General features: G+C 37.5%; 1 protein-coding gene across 2 annotated transcripts in view; it reads right to left on the bottom strand.

Annotated features, from left to right (window-relative positions):
- LOC131041843 (DNA topoisomerase 3-beta) overlaps window positions 1–18,832 on the bottom strand; it is a 231,907-nt gene that overhangs the window by 22,979 nt on the left and 190,096 nt on the right. For both annotated transcript variants that reach the window (XM_057975066.2, XM_059209151.1), the window contains one exon: window positions 16,943–17,224. In XM_057975066.2, the coding sequence (XP_057831049.2) occupies window positions 16,943–17,224 (282 nt within the window). The remainder of the gene's footprint in view (window positions 1–16,942; window positions 17,225–18,832) is intronic.

Genomic DNA, 18,832 nt, shown 5'->3' with positions numbered 1-18,832 from the left:
TTTTAGTGGGATTTTTTAATCCCTACCAAAATCGATTTTCCCCAGAGGCTCAATTTTGACTTAAAATTGAAATATTTAATGAGTGAGCCCCATTTAATTGTTTTTAAATGATGATTAATGATTGTTTAAAATTTTAAAAGCAAAAATTAAATAACTTGCAATAAGCATTTAATGTTTTTACCCTTCTAGAAGCAAGTTAGTTTTGCCAAACAAGTATATAAGCAAGTGTTTTATCCCACATTGCTTGGGTGGTGAAAGTGAGAGGCAAAAGCAAGTATAAGAGAGGAGTCTCCAACAATATTTTATTATTAAATCTGCTAGGTGTCTCCATGAAAGGCGATTTTTCTCTCTTACTGGCAAATTTTGGCAAAGTGTTGAAGTGTAGTGTTGGATTGAGGATTTCTTTCCTCCATTTTTTTCCAGCTTGGTAATCCTTTCTATTGCTGCCATTGAAAAACATTTCCAGATTTTTCGATTTTTCCCAAGATTGGTGATTTTGTTGAGGATGGGGATTTTTAGCGTTTGAGAGCTTTGGCGATTTTATTCTCCATTGTTACTTGCTGTTCCAGACCTCCATTGTTGCAGATTCGAGCTACATTGAAGACATTTTCAGAATTTTCAGAAATGGCGCCATGGCTGGAAAAGTTCGATTTTTATTTTGCAAGTGTTGGGAGCTTACTTTGGTGAATTCTATGCATGTTTGATGCCGCCTTTGCCTCCCTACTTGCTGTCATTTGCTTCAGATCTGAATTTGCTTCAGATTTAGACCTCCATTGCTGGCTGCATATTCAATCTTCAGACTTGACTTTTATTGCCCAGCCAGCTGCAACTTTAGCGATTTACATTTGGAGAGTATTTGGAAGCATTATGGGATCATTTTCAGACCATTAGAAGGCTGTCAAAAGGTCTGCAACTATGTTAATGGCTGCTTGTCCTCAGAAAATTTATCTTTTACCAGCCGTAACTATGTTTCCAAGATTAATTATTTTCATCATCAAGACTAGTTTTTATCAAGTTTGTGCATATTTTTGAAGGATTGCAACATGTTTTTTGAGGTTAATTTATTAGTTGCAGGTTGTCTTCAGATTTGTGACCTCCATTGTTGATTGCGGAAGGTGTCCTCAAACATATTTGTGCGAAAGCACACCGTTCCTTAGTCACCATTGATCCGGTATATTCCTTTGCATTTTAATTTGCATATTTTCTAAGTACAAGGAGGTATTAATGAATTTTATAGAGGGTTTCTATGCCCTAGCGTTATCACACTTTGAATCTAATTGTCGAAATCTACCCAAAGTATGGACTATTTTCCTGACTTTATGTTCTGATTAGCTAAAATCTTTAGAAAGTCAGGAATTTTATCAAGAACATTATTTATTTTCCTAAGTCTAACTTCAAGCTTCGTACAAGTACAATGTCGAAGTTCGGATTTAAGGAAAGGAAAGAACTACTGAAGATGCTGGAGACTGGATTCTATCCAAAGCTCAAGATTTCATCCAAATGGAAGGAGATCACAGATACAAACATGCATTTCCTAGACTTGAACCAGATGTGATAGCGGATGTTCGGAGTCGGAAATCAGGTTCCTTCCCCAGCATATGTGAACATTATGAAGAGTGGTATTTTTCATGCCGCTAGATTTCCACAGTCCATACAGTGCAGTGAGCTCATCCTAAAGTGTGCACGATGTTATGATCCGCTCACGCGAATGATCAAAACTCCTAAGGGCATTCTTATTGCCTACCTTGTTGAGGATGCTATTGCGGAGGTGTTCGGAATTCCACGCGGAACAAATATGAAGGATGTGACCAAGGATGAATATAGAGAAAGATACACGAAGAAGATGGGTGCATGCAAGAATATGATAAACAAATAGTGGATGATTGAGCCTAGGTCTCATCATTTCAAGGCTCCCAAGACACTCATGTGCATAGACTTCAAAGAGGAGTATAGCGACTTAATATTCCTACTCAACAGAGTGATGGGGATGCCGCAGGGAGCAATATTCGATGGATGGATGTTCTATTTCATCCAGGATTGTCTTAGAGGAACATTGGTAAATTGGTCTAAGATTATAAGTGACAATCTGGACTTTCAACTAAGGAATGTAGAGCGGTCCAAGTCATTCGCCATGACTTCTTACCTGGTATACCTGCTTGCACAGTTTGTTTCATATAGAGGATTGATATGCAAAGGTGAAGTCGAGAATGGGCAAGGACAATTCAGGAGTCATGAATGCTACCCCCAACTGAGCATGTATAGAATTGAAGACTATAAGAGAGTGAATGATGCATTCACTATGTACATCACACGGATGCTGCAAGGCGAAATCCACAGAAGATTGTCCAAGGAGGCAACAGAGTTAATAGAAAAATATGGATCGTGGTATATTCAGTATCCCACTTTCACATACCTTAGGATTCATGGGTTTCAATCTGAACCCTACAAATTTCCTAGGTATCCTACCGACAGAATGATCTTGTTGGAAGTGGTGAGACAACTTCTAGAGTTTGATGTCATTCAAAGAGAGAAGCATGGGACAAGCATGACATTCCCTATTTCAGTTGGGAAGACGTCAAAGGTTTGCCAGTCTGCCTTAGCCACCAACACTGCGAGTGAGGAGCTTGCATTCTATCGATTTGCTACATGTAAGAAAAGAGAAAGAATCGATCCAGATAAGAGAGTTGGAAGGATTAGGGGAGAGAAGTTCATCCACAAAGTAGACATAGAAGATTAATGGGCCAACCTAATGGACAAGCAAGCAGTGAAGAGACGAATGTGGTCCAGAATGTCAGAGGATTTCATGAGGAAGTGTAGACTTTTCCTCAGTCTTGATCAAGTGTTAGATAACAGAGATCATACGCATCCACAGTATGAGAGTGAAATGAAGAAGGCAATCATATTGCCTAATTGGTCAGAGTTAGAAGAGATTGACCTGAATGTATTGATGAGAGAGGTCTTGAGTTTCTCATGTGCATGGGTAGATAAACAGATGAATAAGTTAGTTGATATGGGTGTTCCCTTCACTTATGAAAGGACAAAGTCCGAAGAGTCTACTTCCGAGGATGATCAGAGGACTATCAGTGATGTCAGGATTTATGCAGACGAAGAGAGTCAAGCTCCCAAGAGAAGGAAGAACACGCCAGGAGAAGTCAAGGCCAGAGGGAAGAAGATTGAGGAGGTGAAGAAGAAACAAAAGAGTATCATTCCTCCACCTATCATTCCTTCACCACCTCTTAGTGTCTCATCAATCAAAGTGATTGAAGTAACAAAGCAGAACAAGGAGACCCAACAATGTTCCAAAACAATGATACTACCAAGGAATATTTAGGAGTTACATGGCACAACGACATCTACACCTCCAAATGAGAATGATGATCAGTCTGGATCCCCTACTGTCTTTTTGGAAGTTAGTTTGGGAAATGAGATATACGATTTGACCAGGAATAATCTTGATGATGATGATGTTATCTCGACATTGAGAGGACTTGATCGAGAAATGTGTCTCGATGATGGCATGGAGATGGCCGTTATTCCTGATTGGCTGATGAGAAGTATGGAGAAAAGTAAGAAAATGATAGGTATAGCCTATTGATGACATTGATGACTACCTAGCTAGGAGTGCTAAGGAGAAATAACCCAAGAGAGCGGAGATTTTGTCGCACATAGCTAGAGATGAGACAAGAATGCGGATTGCGCATGTTGTTGTTCCTATTGCAAGCGTGACAACGGACATTGCTACTCCTATGGATTTCCAGATCACTTCAGTTACCCTTGGTCGTACATCTAGAGAGCAAGAATTTCAGGAGGTTGATGAAAACCTCAAGGCAATCGATGCAAGGTTAGACAAAGAGATTACGGAGAAAGAAAGGTACAGAGAAGAAAATATCAAACTTAGAGAGTATATTGCAACAATAAGGCGTGAAAATCCCACCCTTATTTCCCCTATTGCAATTGACCATGGAATACATTCACACTATGAGGCAGCGAGAGACACTCTCTCGAAGGTGGAAAAGTGGATTGAGAGTGCAAGAAAGCAGGCAAATGATTTCCTTACTCAGTTTGTCCATGCATATGATAGGACAACAGGGCTTGTATTTAAAATCCAGTATTTGGAGGGAGTATGGGAAGAATTCCAGCCTATTCAAGAGAAGACTATTCCACGCCTCTAGGCTTTGAAGAGGATTCTTAATTCGACCTTGGTCAGCGGGAACATTGTGCATAGTGGAGACAGATACGATTTCCATGGCTGGTATTGTTCATTAGCCATGAAGAAATCAACTTATGAGAGCGCCCAGTCGAGTTGCATGGAGATGGAAGGATTGATTCAGGACATTCATATAAAGATCCTTGCCTCGATTGAGGAATTGTTGGTGTTGATGTTAGTGATGCTAGTGGTTTACACTTAGCCGAATTAAGAGACAAGATGAAATTTATGTATTTTTGCCAGTTGGACTCTTTGAAGAAGAGTCAGATAGACAACTTGGTCTCTTTGTTGATTCATGTTCATAGTTCGCAGAAGCTCATGCCAGATTGGGAGAACACTTTGGATGCTTGCTCGGATTCACTGGACGTGATTGATTTACAGCAGGATACCTTGCCTAGCATTTCCATGGAGGAGTTAGATTCAATATTGGCTAGATTGTTGGAGTATGCTAGGAGAGAGAGAGATGCAGGGGGCAATCTTCTAGAAGATTCCCTATTTGATGACTAGGTATCTTTTGATTGGGCCATATGTAGGTGGCACCATTTTTTATGTAAACACTAATTAGGGCAATTCTAGGGTTTTGTTGGCATGATCTTGGCCATTGATCTTGGATCAATCTTGGCCATCCATTTTGTACGAGACTCTATATATGCCTCCTTATCTCTCATTTGTAAGAGAGAGTTTTTGTAGAATTGTTGCTATATGCTACAGCTATTTGAATCATAATCATTGTTCAATTGTTGGTGATTTTTCTCTTCAAGTGTTGTCTTTGCATTCATAGTTCTCAATTTCTCCAAGTTAGATTAGAATTTATTTTCATGTATGTTAGATTGAGTGAAAGATTTGTTGAATATATTTGTGTGGAATCCTTAATCTATACCACTAGCCTCTTGTCGTTGGTAAGTGCACCTTGTGTGGTCAACTGGAGATTTGAGTAAGCATAACTTCAACTATTATGCATCCCTTGACAAGCATCAACTTGGATGGTGTCAACGTTTGATGGTGATAGCCTGAAAATCTTTAAGTATATCTTAGACGATTGCACTAAGCTTGTGTCAATACCTGTTTGTGAGACCTCGCCTAGTTTGATTCCACTAGATCTGTTCATCATTTCCTACATTCCTAGGCTTAGAATAGATTTCCTGAACCCTATTCCTTTTGCCCATTTTTTTAGTAAGAAGTAAATCTAGAGCCATATTGGTAAATCTTAAGTTGTCAGCACACCTATTCCACACCTTCATGATACTCCAAGCATTTGCATAAGTCCCCAAGTGAACACAACAATTCACATTGACCATTGAATTACCCACTCATCCAAACCTGACATGTAGAAACTTTGGAATCATTTTAGTTGATCTCATTCTTAGCATCTGAGGTGATTTTGTTCAAGAGAGGGTAAATTACCTTTGGTATTTTATTCTGTAATGTTATGTGCATAAAACACACATCAACAGTATCTCAAATCAACCTTAGAGAAAAAGCATGCTCCATGGAGCTCATCAATAAGTTCATCAATGTATGGGATTGGGTATCTGTTTTTTATTGTCATCTTATTCAATGCCTTGTAATCTTTACACATCTGCAAAGTCCCATCTTTCTTTTTGACCAAAACAATTGAAGATGCAAACAGACTTTTACTAGGTCTAATATGTCCTAACTCATGTAACTCTTTGATGGTCTTTTCAATCTCATCTTTCAGCCTCTTTGCATGTCTGTAAGGGGTGATGATCACTCGTTTAGCACCTTCCTCTAACTCAATGATATGTTCTATGCCTCTATCAGGTGGTATCCCTGCTAGAATATCACTGAACACCTTATTGTGATTGTTGATTACAGCTTGAACATTGGGTGGATAGTTGTCCTTTTGCTGATCTGATGTATTGGGCATGATTAAACATTTTGCCGCCCATTCTACCTGTGCATGCCGAGATATCCGTTCCATTCTTCTCTAGGAAATGATGTGTAATTCACCATCGGACATTCCCCTAAGTACATGTTTTCTCCCTTCTACCTCAAACTTCATCTCCATCACTTGAAGGTTGAAAGTAAACTCTCCAATGTCATGGAGCCACTTCATTCCTAAAACCACATCCATCTCGCCTATGCCAACTACATAGTAATCTACCTGAAAGGTATAGTCACTCAATTGCATAGTAAGATTGGGAATCCATCTAGTGCGTGTAAGGATGAAACCATCAACAACCCTTACTCTAAAGCCTTCAAACTCTTTTGTTTTAAGTCCTCTCCTTGCCACGAGCCCTCCATCTATAAAGTTGTGAGTTGCTCCTACATGCAATAGGGTAACAACCCACTCCCCATTTAAAACTCCACATATTCTGAAATAACCTTCTTTCTGTATGCTAGAAAGTTGTGCCATGGGTCTATTATCATCGTGGTCCCTTTTGGGCCCTTCTGGGGTACTTCTCATTTCATTATCCTCAGAATCTGATTGTTGTTCTGAATTTTTGGAATCTGATTCTTCTCTGTAATAGTATTCCAATTGATTAACTTTCCCACTCATAGGACATTTATGATTTGGGTCCCATGGGCCTTTGCATTTGAAGCACAATCTCTTCCTTCTAAGATCACTAAGGGTCTCATCATCAAGTCTAGAGGTACTTCTCCTTTGCTGATCTGTATTTTTCTGAAAAAATTTCTTGTCTTTCTTAAGGGAAAAAGACTTGGAAGGGAACTTGTTTTTTGGGACTGCAAGATCCATGCTTCTTGAAGAGTGGGTGGATCAAATGTCTTAATCCATCCTCGTAGTGGCTCAGTAAGCCCTTCATCAAATAAAATCACCAATCTTTTTTCAGTTATACTTGGAACCATAACAGATAACCTTTGGAACACAAATATGTAGTCTTCCAAGGTGCCATCTTGTCTTCATTGTGCAAGCTCACGGAAGTATAATTCTGGATCCTTTTTGTCAAAATGCTCAATGAGTTTGTTAGTGAACTCATCATAGGTAGTAATCAAATTATGTCCAAGAGTAACTAAACCATGGTACCGCCACTCATGTGCCAATCCATCCAGATGTAGGGTGGCAAATTTAATTGCTTCCTCCTCAAGCATTGGTCTCAAAGATAGGTAGTTGTAAAGTTTTGCACCCAAGCACGTGCAGTACATCTGTCACTACCATCACAATGTACCAAGATGACTTTTCCCACAACCTGTTGTAAATCTCTTTGCACATATGGAGGCCTATATTTCGTTCTCCTTTCTCCACTGGGTCTTTGCCTCTTTTGGTTTAGAAATTGCTCCAAGGTTAACATGTCCCTGATATCAGGAGGAAGAGTCATGTACTCTGTATGATGCAATTTGATTTTTTTGGTTAAGGACATATGTGTCTCCTGTGTGGGTGGAGGTGAAATGTCTTCCCTTCTTGTGAAGGTGGGTTGAAGGAGTCTCAAAACTGACACTGAAGATTTCCTTGCACTATACCCCTCAATTTGATCAATATGCCTATCCTGGTGGACTATAGATCCACTAGTTTCACCTCGGTTACCTGGTTGTTCCCTTTGATGTGGTGTATTCTGATCCATCTTAGCTAACAATCTTCACATCATATCTATCATGGTGTCGAATTTTTTCTCTACTCTGTTATTAGGACTCGGTGAACCAGCATGTCCCTTACCTTTTTCTGCCATAACTTCAACTAATTCTATATTGTCACTGGGTGAACTGGGAAGTATTCCAAAAATACCATATGCAGTCTCACCTTCTGGGACCTGTGGGGGTTGCCAATGTCTCGTAGACTCCCTAGTGAAATATCTTTGCTCTTTTTCACTCATAAGCTAAAATCACACTGAATTCTGATTTGTATTGTCACAGGCTGGCAGGAAACCACTCTGATACCACTGTAATGTCCCACCCTCTCTAGGACACTGAATTTTCTGAACAGTAGAAGAACACCTCTTGGTTCTTTAATTAAATTAATAATACAATATGTCTATTGTTTGAATGTGATCTTTCAGAACTAGACATAAGTCGCAAAAGATGTTGTTTTTTGTTTGAAGTTTTTGAAAGGAAGAAGATAAATGCCTTCTAATAACAAGAAATAGATTGAAAACTAACTTGAAATCACATTTAAGCTTAATGCTTATATCAACATTCTATTGAAATGGAATACAACAATCTTCTGGAAATAGTTCTATTACAAGCAAGTGAAATCCTTAAGCCAATACCAACATACCCGGTAGTTTTGCGGAGGAAAAGTTGAACTCCAGTTGTATCAGACAACTAAGGAGCTCACTAAGAAAATGAGGTGCTTACTCAGAAAAAGACTCACAGAGATCAGAAATCTGATTCCTTTCTCTTCAAACTGCTGTCATATGATAGTTTGCTGATGGCGATAGTGTTAGAGTGTATAGGCTGAAGTTTCCCCTAAGTTGGGGTTTATTGTACACTCCAAACTCTTCAGATGGTACGGCCTGTTGTAGGTCTGTTTTGATGTGTTTTGATATCCCCTTCACTGCTGCAACCTTCCAGAACTTGTTTGCTGTGTAGGGAAAGATAGTACTATAATGTGCAGCTGATTAGAACAAAGTTTGGGGTGGAAATGATCTTCAAAGAGATGGATAAGAGGCTTGGCCTACCAAGCAGCCACCTCCATACATCTGTAGACTAAAAACTCTATAACCAGTCCCAAACACTCTTCAAAATTGTCGTCTAGTCTTCACACAAATCGTACTCATGTGCCAATACATTCCTTGTGCAAAGATCCTTCAAAAATGTATCCTTAACCTTCTCAATCAAGGCAGTTTGGCCACACACTCAAGAAAGTAGGTGACTCGGATTTGTATAACAAACTAATTCACTTTAAGCACCATGGAAACCCCTCATGGCTGATCTCTCACAGTCGTAGATGTGCAGCAACAATGGAGGTTTTTGTCTCCAAAGCCCTCAAAACCACAATCTCCTCAAGGGAGGCGAGAAATATAAATCTTTATCCAACATAATGACTTTGCCCCTAAGTTTGCCTTTTAATACTTCTCCAAAGTTATGCCCTAATTAGGGTTGAACCCTAGCACCTCAATCAGATTTAATGATTTAATATTGGTTACTTTTTCCACATTATAATATTCCCCTTTTGGAGTGCTCACCTTATGTTATGTGCCTTTTCAACTTAAGTCATTCTTTATCTCTCACTTCCCCTTTCACTCTCTCTCTAGAGATAGGAACTTAGCATAGGTGAAAACTCACTATTATTAATGTATTTTTAGGAACCCAAGGAGAGATTATGAAATTCAATGTGGCTTAATTGGAGTGATTAGCTTAAATGCTCTGGAAAAACATGAAAGAACCCTCCTGACACATTTTCATGGAGACCAACCTGCTTGGGTCCTCTATCCAACCTATTAGTCTACGAGGACCATTAATAGACTAACCTTGTAAGCAAAATTGGCTAAGGAGGGGACATTACACACTAAGGCCATTTTCTTCAACCACTTTATCCACCATGGTTGTTACTTCTCCATCGGATGAAATTTGATCCCATTTTGCTGAAGGAACCTCCTCGTACTCGAAGTCTACACAAGAGAGAAGACAAAGTGAGTTATGAATATACACTAGGTTCTATACTTTCTTTGACCCTAATCAATTCTTCTTTAATGAATGAATAATACCATAAGTACTCCAATTTCTCTCACAAGATGAAGGATTGGCTACTTGTGAGAACAATTTTATTGTAAATGATTGCAATTTAGGGGTTTCACCTCCATGGTTCCATCACCACTCTATGGGGTCTTTCTTTGCTTGCATATCATATAAAGTTTCCACGAAAGTGTTACCCATTTTTGTATTTTATGCTAAAATGTGTTTGATTCCGTTTTACTTTTGTCATTTTTGCTAGCTTTCCTAAGGGTCCTAAGTATGTCATGTTTTGAGTACTAAAATTTAAGGATTGTTTTCTCACATGTCCTATAAGCATGGAAGGAAGTTGCTACGGTTGGAAGAGATAAAGAGCAGTTTGGTAATATGAGGAGAGAATATAAGACAATTTGATGACTTGACCACTTGGTTGAGTAGATCTAGGAGGAGGTTGAAGACTTCTTCAAACAGTTGAGAAAATTGAGCAAAGCAGTTTGAAGACTTTTTCAAGTGGTTGAGAGCATCTAGAGGAGGGTGAAGACTTCTTCAAATAGTTGAGGATATTTAGGGGGCAGTTTTGACCACTTCCAAGGCCTTTCACAAGCATCTAGGAGCTGATTAAAGAGCCTAATCAATAGGATAATAGTTGGGAAGGAATTTTCTTCATAGAAACCACTTTTTGAGCTGATTCGAAGGCTAAAAAATAGTTACAAACAACTTGGACGCCCAAGGAGGATTGACCAAGCAAAATCAATGTAACACATGTCATTCTTGTCATTTGTTTCTTAGCATATGTTCCTTTGTTGTAGCAAGTTGTTCCAGCTATAAAGCTCAACCTTAGGCATCATTTTTAAGCTAGTTATTGCTGCTCTAGGCTTTTATTGTAACCTAAAACAGGTTCTTTCTTGCCTATTGTGTATTGTATCTCATATTCAGATGTGTACAGCTGTTGTAAGCACCTTTTTAATTAAAAAAGCAAGTGTTTACTTTCTCTTATCTATATTTTGCGTGCAACATGGATGAATGACATTTTTCTAGTGATTCATATGTCAATCCTGCAGTATGTCTTTCTTTCTACAGTACCTTCATGCAGAAATAGCATGGTTTATACAGGTTATAGTTTGTTTTATAGCTTTCATCATTCTTAGTTGTGAAAATTCTCTCGTTTTCTTCTATGAAATCTGAAATATTAATCTTACTATAAAACAATGATGTATAAATATGTGGAGCTTGAGTTGTGTGAGAGAAATCTTGTTTTTGAGACGATTTGTGTGTCAAAATAGAATGTATAGGTCTGAAAACTAATTTGGTGCATCACCACTAGTTGCAAGTTTCATTTTATGCAATTTATCTTCCCTTTTCCAAGCAAGCAAGTAGTTTAGGTGATAGTTCCAAGAAGAACCAGCTTTCTCTGGAGATTCACTCCAAGATTATGGGCAACCCACAGGCCAAAGAGTGTTTCCATGTTTCAATAGATTGTTGAACTCTAAGTTTAGCAAGGTGCAAATATTATTGACAACAACAAGAAAAATCGCCATGTTCACATTAAAACGTATCCATTAACTCCTCATAATTGAAGAACGCTCAACTCAACCATAAATCTCTTTTATTGCAGCCCAAAATCCCTTCATTACCTCTCTCCTCATATGGAGCCCTCTTATTGGTCACTTGCATATCATACCACTTAAGATTAAGGCATAAAAAGCACAACAAAGGGATGTGTTTAGTTTGTTCCATCTTCCATGTAACTTTTCTTCTATCAAAGGATATAGAGAAAGATCTTTTGCATCTATTATTTTCTTGACTCTTTCGCACATGGAATCTATTTCTTCATGAATTTCTCCCAAGCATTGCTTGTCCAAATATGCAAATTTGATCACCTCACATATGGGCTTACTAAAGTCCACAATAAATTTAAGATCAGCCCAAAAATGGTCATCAAGTATCATATCTCTCACCTCAATCGTAGCATCTGATGTAGATTGGCTCCAAGCTGCCCATGCATCACTACCTATTGTGGAACACAAAGCTCCTTTGACTTCACAAAGACAATCAAGAGGAATAAAATAAGAAGCAAACCATGTATCAGCAGGTTTGAGAAGTTCCACCTTGACAAAGTTTTGATAAGTGGCCTATGTTCGTTGATGGTTACATATGAACGTTTGCATTTTTTTACCATTTTCTATGAGATACAAAATCCATTGCAACTTGCCAATATCTTTGAGTGCATTATTCAACGAATGCACACAACATGGTGCCCAAACTCCAAAATATGTGCTTGTGCTTTTTTTTAAACCAACATGTTTGTTGCTTTACAAACAGGAGCAGCATTTGTAACAACTTGGGCTACATGTGCCCCCACCTCAATGCCATCACATAGCTACTTCTAAAGAAACTTTGCATTTATATCTTGCCTTGAACAATCCATAGTTTCCAAACTTAAACTCAATGAGTACTTGGCAAGCCCAAATTTTTATAACTTGACAAAGACTTGACAAAAACCAGGGTTTATTGGAGGGGTGAATTTAGAGTTTTAAACTTTTATACGAAAAATCCTTGTGGAATAGGTATTTTAACTTGCATTTTAACCCATATTATGTAATGGACACCCCCTGTTCGGTACTAAATTTATGTCCTTTTTACTTAGTGTAATTTTGTCAAACAGTTGGCGTGCAAGCTGACTACTGGATTTTTTGGTTCTTGATTTGCTATAGGATAAATTTGGTAAACTGATATTTATTGTAAAGCTTTCAAAGTTTATTCAATATAAAATAACCAGCCATATCAAATACCAAAAACAAGAGGATTAATGCTGATGGTATTTATTTAATTCCAACTCCAAGCATACAAATCAGATTTGAAGAATATTACAGACCATATGATAATAAACAAATTCAAACCTGGACTCCACAAGTATAGAACCTGCTGAAAACACTGTTTCATGCACTGTAGCTGCACTATTCACGGCACTGTAGCATTTTACTATTCACGCAGCACTGTAGCAAAATACTGTTCACGCGGTACTGTAGCAAAACACTGTTCACGCGGTACTGTAGCAAAACACTGTTCACGTGGTACTGTAGCAAAAACACTATTTTCAAATCTGCACTTTCAAACCCCTATAAAAACATCATGCGAGAGCACCAAATGAAGCCCAATGTGTTTCCTGAATGAAAACACCATTAATCCTCCTGACTATGTCTTTCAACAGCGAAGAGAATGCTAGCAAAGAGGGATTCCGTCCTCCAAGCCCAATAATCAGATTTCTACGAAATCCAACAGCATAACATTAATTCATCCCAGCATATCCCAAAAGAGAGCTCTCAACCTCCATTTATATCTTCTCCCTGGATGCAAACACTTCATTTCCTAAATGTGGGATAATACAATTAGAATAAAATATTATTTCCCACAATGTACCATTAAAGGGAACTTTTAATATTTTAAACATTACTTTATATTCCCAACCTTATAAGATAACGATAAAGTTAAATATTTAATTTAACTTTACACTTTATCGTTAAATATTAAAACATTGTTGATAATCCCTTTAAATCATTGTCGCCTTCAAATATTTTTACTGATAGTTATGCCAACCAGGGAAACACTAAAAATTTCAAGTCACTGCTTGGAGACTAACTTACTATAAATAGTAAGTGTCTAGAAACCCTGTCAAAGCAGCACCGATTGGCCTGAAATCGAAAACACCTAGGCCAAAACACCCCAGGATCCCATCAATGTCCTTGTTAGCCTTCGGGACCATGTCAGAATAGGCTAACGACACCCCATATCATGTTGCGCTAAAAAGGGGACATTACATATTAGCACTTGTCAACCCCATATCACGATTTTTTACTTTGGAATCGTGTGAAACTTGATGAGTATTCATCTTAAATTGAACGATTTTTCCTTTGCAAGGCATTTACAAAGACTCGCGAGTTAAACTTGAGAGTGCTTGCCCATCTAAAAAATCTGCAAGTACTCGGCAATCCAATGAGTACTCCTAGAGTTTTCTATCTATGGAACAATCTATTGCCTTCAAAAGGTAAGGCCCTTTGTTGCATGTTACCATGATATTAAGTAATGGATGATTTCAAGCATTTGTCCATCCATCTATCACAATACTGCATCCTTCTACCAACCATACTCTTTTCATTGGTGCATTTTGTTGCTATAATTGAACTTTTTCTTTATCAATTAGAGTAGTGTGAATCTTTTCATACCTAAGTGGTTTATACCCAACCAGTCCATTATTCATAGTGAGAATATTCTACCGGTACATCTCTAGTTGACACATCTACCTCTAACTCTTTATTTTGAATTTGAGTTGCAGCAATTGCCCCTATTGTTGAATCATGAGAGCTCATATTAGAAACTTTCCCATCAGTCCTTTCTTGATCCCTCACAACATCATATCTTTGTACCTCATTTCAACAAGGATCAACACCTTTTTCTCGGTATGTGAAGGAAATGAGCCCTCACCCTCGTGTAAGTACCTTGCCATGACGTTTGACAAAGTGTACAAGTGATCGTAGCTATTCCACCTATATCCTTCGGTCCTAGAACACAATTGCAATACTTCCACAGCCAGGAGAAGCCCTGTTTTCCTCCATCGAAGAAGCCTTGGCTAGATCTTTTACCATTAGAGCCAATCTTCTTCAAAAGGGTTTCCGTCCTCTGGAAGGATGAAACGAAAAACTTCAAACCCCTAGGGTTCCAGAGAGAGAATATCATAATCTTCAACATGACCCAAATTAGCTTCATAACATCTTTTTATAACTTCAAGCTGATTGCCCTAATTAGGGTTGTACAACTTTTAATTTAATTTTAAATAATCCTTATATCTTCGTAGGCACCAATATTAAGTTACTTTATAAAATATTTTTCCTTATGTCTCCCAAAGTGACTTTTATTTAAAATGTTAAATAATTTAGCACTTTGCCACTTTATGAATAATTAATTAAAGTTGTCATTTAATATACTTTTGTCTGACAACTTAAAATTAATTATTTAATTAATTAATTAATTTCACCCGAAAATGGGGACATTACATCATCTCAACTACTTCTAGCAGACTAGCACCATTGGACATGAGACTTTGAGAATTGCTCTTCGCTAGTATTCTCCCACCACTTATGAGTTGAGTTAGATGACCGTATTCCTCATGGGGATAGGATATATTGCTTTTGATCTCTCCATTACGAGGAGAATGAGGAACATTTTCTTTTTCAATGTTTTCTTACTTTTTATGAGATCTAAAAGAGGCACTAATCTTTATCTAGAGACTCTAAAGGTTCTTTATCTATGTATCCTTGTTACTCTGACAAAAATGTTTGGCCTTTTTCCTTCGAGAGACTCTTACTCTTAGACATTGGATATTGTATGGAATCTCTAAGGATACTAGATCAATAACCTCTTTGTCAACCTACCATGAGCATCAGAGGTATTAATGTATCCCTTTGATTTATCTAATCAGTGCACATATGATGATAGATTGGGGAGACAATGGCATCCCACTAGGAGACACCAATATTCCCAACCACATAGTAGGCATCATGGATCCCTTCTTGTCCGGCTTCATGGTCCTCCTAGTTCCCTTTGTTCCTAGTGTAGGATAGCACAAGCATGTATCACCATTTTTATATCCACCTCAGCAAATTCATCAATCACAAATGTCAAGAGAGGCCCTAGGGGTGGTGTCTTGTTTAATTAAGAACCCCTAGCTAGAACCTCTTAGTCTTGGACATTTTCCTTCAGATATTATCAAGTCTTGTATTGGCCCTATGACATTGATGGATGATGATTTTGGTATTTCTTCTTCACCAAATTCTTACACAAACATGTGACTATGCTAGTTTCTTCCCACACTCTTTGTTATTGATCTTTGTCAAATTCTCTTAGCTCAATTGCCTCGACATGTGTGCCCTATAGTTGACAATTTATAAAAAAAATTGTACTCTATGGCTCATCTTTACCCATCTTTTGTTCAATGCCTCTTTTTGTTCAGACAATTGTCAAATGCTTTAGCTTTAGTCGATCACTTTTCCAGCTTTGAGGGCTACACTTTAGTACTATATTATAGCTACATGAGTCCTGCCTACAATCTTAGTCGCTCATAGACATTAAAATGTTTTTTTTTCATTCTTTCTTCTGTATTTCTAGCTCCTAACATGGCAATGATTTTCCCCTTCCAATTTTATATATCCACTTGAACATTAACAAATGGTCACACTTCTTGCAAAGTTAGAGTCCAGCTTCTAATGCTACCATTTGGAACCAAAAGATCCCAATATTAATTAGTTGTAACTGCATTTCAGCTTTGAGTGAATAGACTATCAATCGATAAATATTGAAATAAAGGAGTGTGCATGCAAGGTTTCCAGGGCTAGTATTTTTCAGTGGTTTGTACTCTTTGTGCCAGCTGGGATTTCACATCAATAAGAGGCCCCAAATTTCTTTAGAGATGATTTGTTTCGGGTATTTGATTCCTTTACAATAATAGTACTATTATTTTTGTCCTTTTGCGGCATTTATGGCTTTTTCCAAAACATTTAAATAATCCGCTAAATTGTTAAATGAGCACTTCCTCCACTTGCAGTAAGTTTTCTTCAACTTCCCACAATTAGCATTGCCATCTGGAATTACTGATGGCATTGATCAGCTAATTTTTATACAAAGCTAGAAACTTTAGTAATTATATTCATTTGTCAACTAACAGAATGCAAGCAGTGTTGAATTTTCCCCTGAGCCAGCTGCAAGCACCATGCTAAAGGTAAGAGAATAGGGTGAGGACTGACTTTCTACCACCTATTTCATCATATGGTGTTGTCCAGTTCAAAAGAAAGAATCTTGCAAATGTCTAAAAATCATATGATTGTTATTCAAATAGTAAATTGCCAATTAAATATCTCCGATGTAGGAAACATACATTAAAAACCTCTAGAAAAAGGCAAAGCATAAATTCCTTTTGAGTTCAAAACAAGTTGTAATTAGAAACAACCAACAATGACATGTTTTGGTTAGTAGTTAAGTTACCAACTTATCGCCATGAGGGTAGCTGAAGAATTTTGTATTTACTCTATATCCATGCACATAGGACTACTGGAACTAAAAAGTGTCTATTATCATAATGAGTTGTGCTCATACCTTGTATATTTGCAATCAGGGCTCACACTTCCAATGAAGTGTTGAGTTACATACTGGTAGAGTTTCCACGCATCACCCCCTCCCACTTGAGATTCTGTAGCTGACTGCATAGGTGTTATGGGAGGATGGTCACCAGCATCACTTCCTGTTCTTGGAGGATTGTATCCCATAGCAATTAAGGACTTCACATAATCGCCCCAATTTGGGTTCTTGCATTGGACAGAAAGGGTGCCTTCAAAATCAAATGTTGCTGGGTAGGCCGTGCTCTCTGTTCGGGGGTAACTGAAAGCCAATCAATTCAGTATGTTAAAACTTAAAACTGATTGCCAAAACTTAAAATTTTGGTTAAGCCTGAACAACATGTTTTGTGGGAATTTATCAAAAGTGAAGATAACCTTCCACTCTTTTCAGCAAAACAATAGTGGGCGAAGAAAAAGTCTTGACATAATTATTTATTATTATTTCTATGATACAATTTCGAAAAACAGAAGCAAATAAGAAAAAAAAAGAGGATTGGATACAGGAAGAAAGATCCAATAAGATGGACCAATCATAAACATGCAAATCACAATTAATAACCCTCAATCAAAATAATAAAAGTGTGCATATTATTATCCAAGTAGCAAATATTAAATTCACTCATGAAGACAGAATATCTGAAAAAACAAGTAGAATTGTACACCTCCAAAGGGTGCTTGGCACCTCCAACATCTAATCCTTCCACGGCAACATCTCTATAATCACTTTGATTGTACAAAAAATATTATTCCAATATTGTCCTACTTGCTGGACTGCTCATTTTTTATTTTTTCTATGAAAGATTTTACAGGGCATAAGTCTATATGTTCTTTAAAATTTGTCACATCCTTTATCGTTTAATGCAAGTAGTTATTCATTTGTGAAGACATTGTCCATTTCATAGAAATCTCAATTTATTTCATTTTAGTAAATAGTATGGGAGACAGCGGTTAGAATTATTTAAAGCTCTTTGTGGGTGAATAATCCCTCACAGAAGAAAATTGTAGGCACCATTTCAATACCATGTGATCAAGAACAAAAAAATTATATTACAAGTTAAGTGATGGAGGCAACCTGATTGGAAGAATTTAATTATTCCAATGATAGCTTTAAATCGGCAGCATAAAGGTTTTTCAGAAAAAGTTGCTCTTGGTGTTAGCCTAATCTAAAATTAAAGCACTAAAGTTGGTCGAGCTGGCCAACTTGGTTACTTATTCATTCTCACTGAACATAACCAATGCTAAACACCTTTGAAGACTCATTCTTGGAAAAAAAAAACATAAAGTAAGTTTCAAAAGCTAACTCTCAAAGAAAAGAGAGGAAGACGAATTAACGGAACTCACTTTTCAGAGTGAAAGGAAAAAAGGCAGCAATGCTTGAAGAATTAAAGGAACTGACTGCTCACTAATTTGACAGTGTCAAAACTAGACATGCAAGGTGGGTTCAATTGCAGCTGAACACATTGAGAAAGATAACAAAACAAGAACCTGCAAGGGAGCTTTGAAATGCTGTCAAAAGGATTCCTTTTTGGTTACTAGAATGATGGGGCTGTCTTTCTAACTTTTTTTCTAACTTGTTCTTGTTAGAAACCTCTGAAAGAGGTGATTGTCCTTAGTGTTGTTATAAAAGGCTTTCTTTTACTTTTGCATATTGGAAATAGTTTACAAATGTTGCTCAAACAAGCATCAAAAGGTAACAAAGATTTGATCAACAAGGATAGCACAAAGATCTGGCATCAGACACAAGATAAAAAACCCAAATCCCATAAGCAGCCAACCATCAAGAACCAGCAACAGAACTAAAATTTATCACAGCAAAATTCTGTCCCAGGAACAATACGCAAGATTTTACCTCAAACTTCCACCAAGCTTG

Source organism: Cryptomeria japonica, chromosome 7 (genome assembly GCF_030272615.1).
Source record: "Cryptomeria japonica chromosome 7, Sugi_1.0, whole genome shotgun sequence".
Lineage (NCBI taxonomy): Eukaryota > Viridiplantae > Streptophyta > Pinopsida > Cupressales > Cupressaceae > Cryptomeria > Cryptomeria japonica.
Note: the sequence above shows the minus strand (reverse complement) of the source record. Positions and strands in the feature narration are given on the sequence as shown.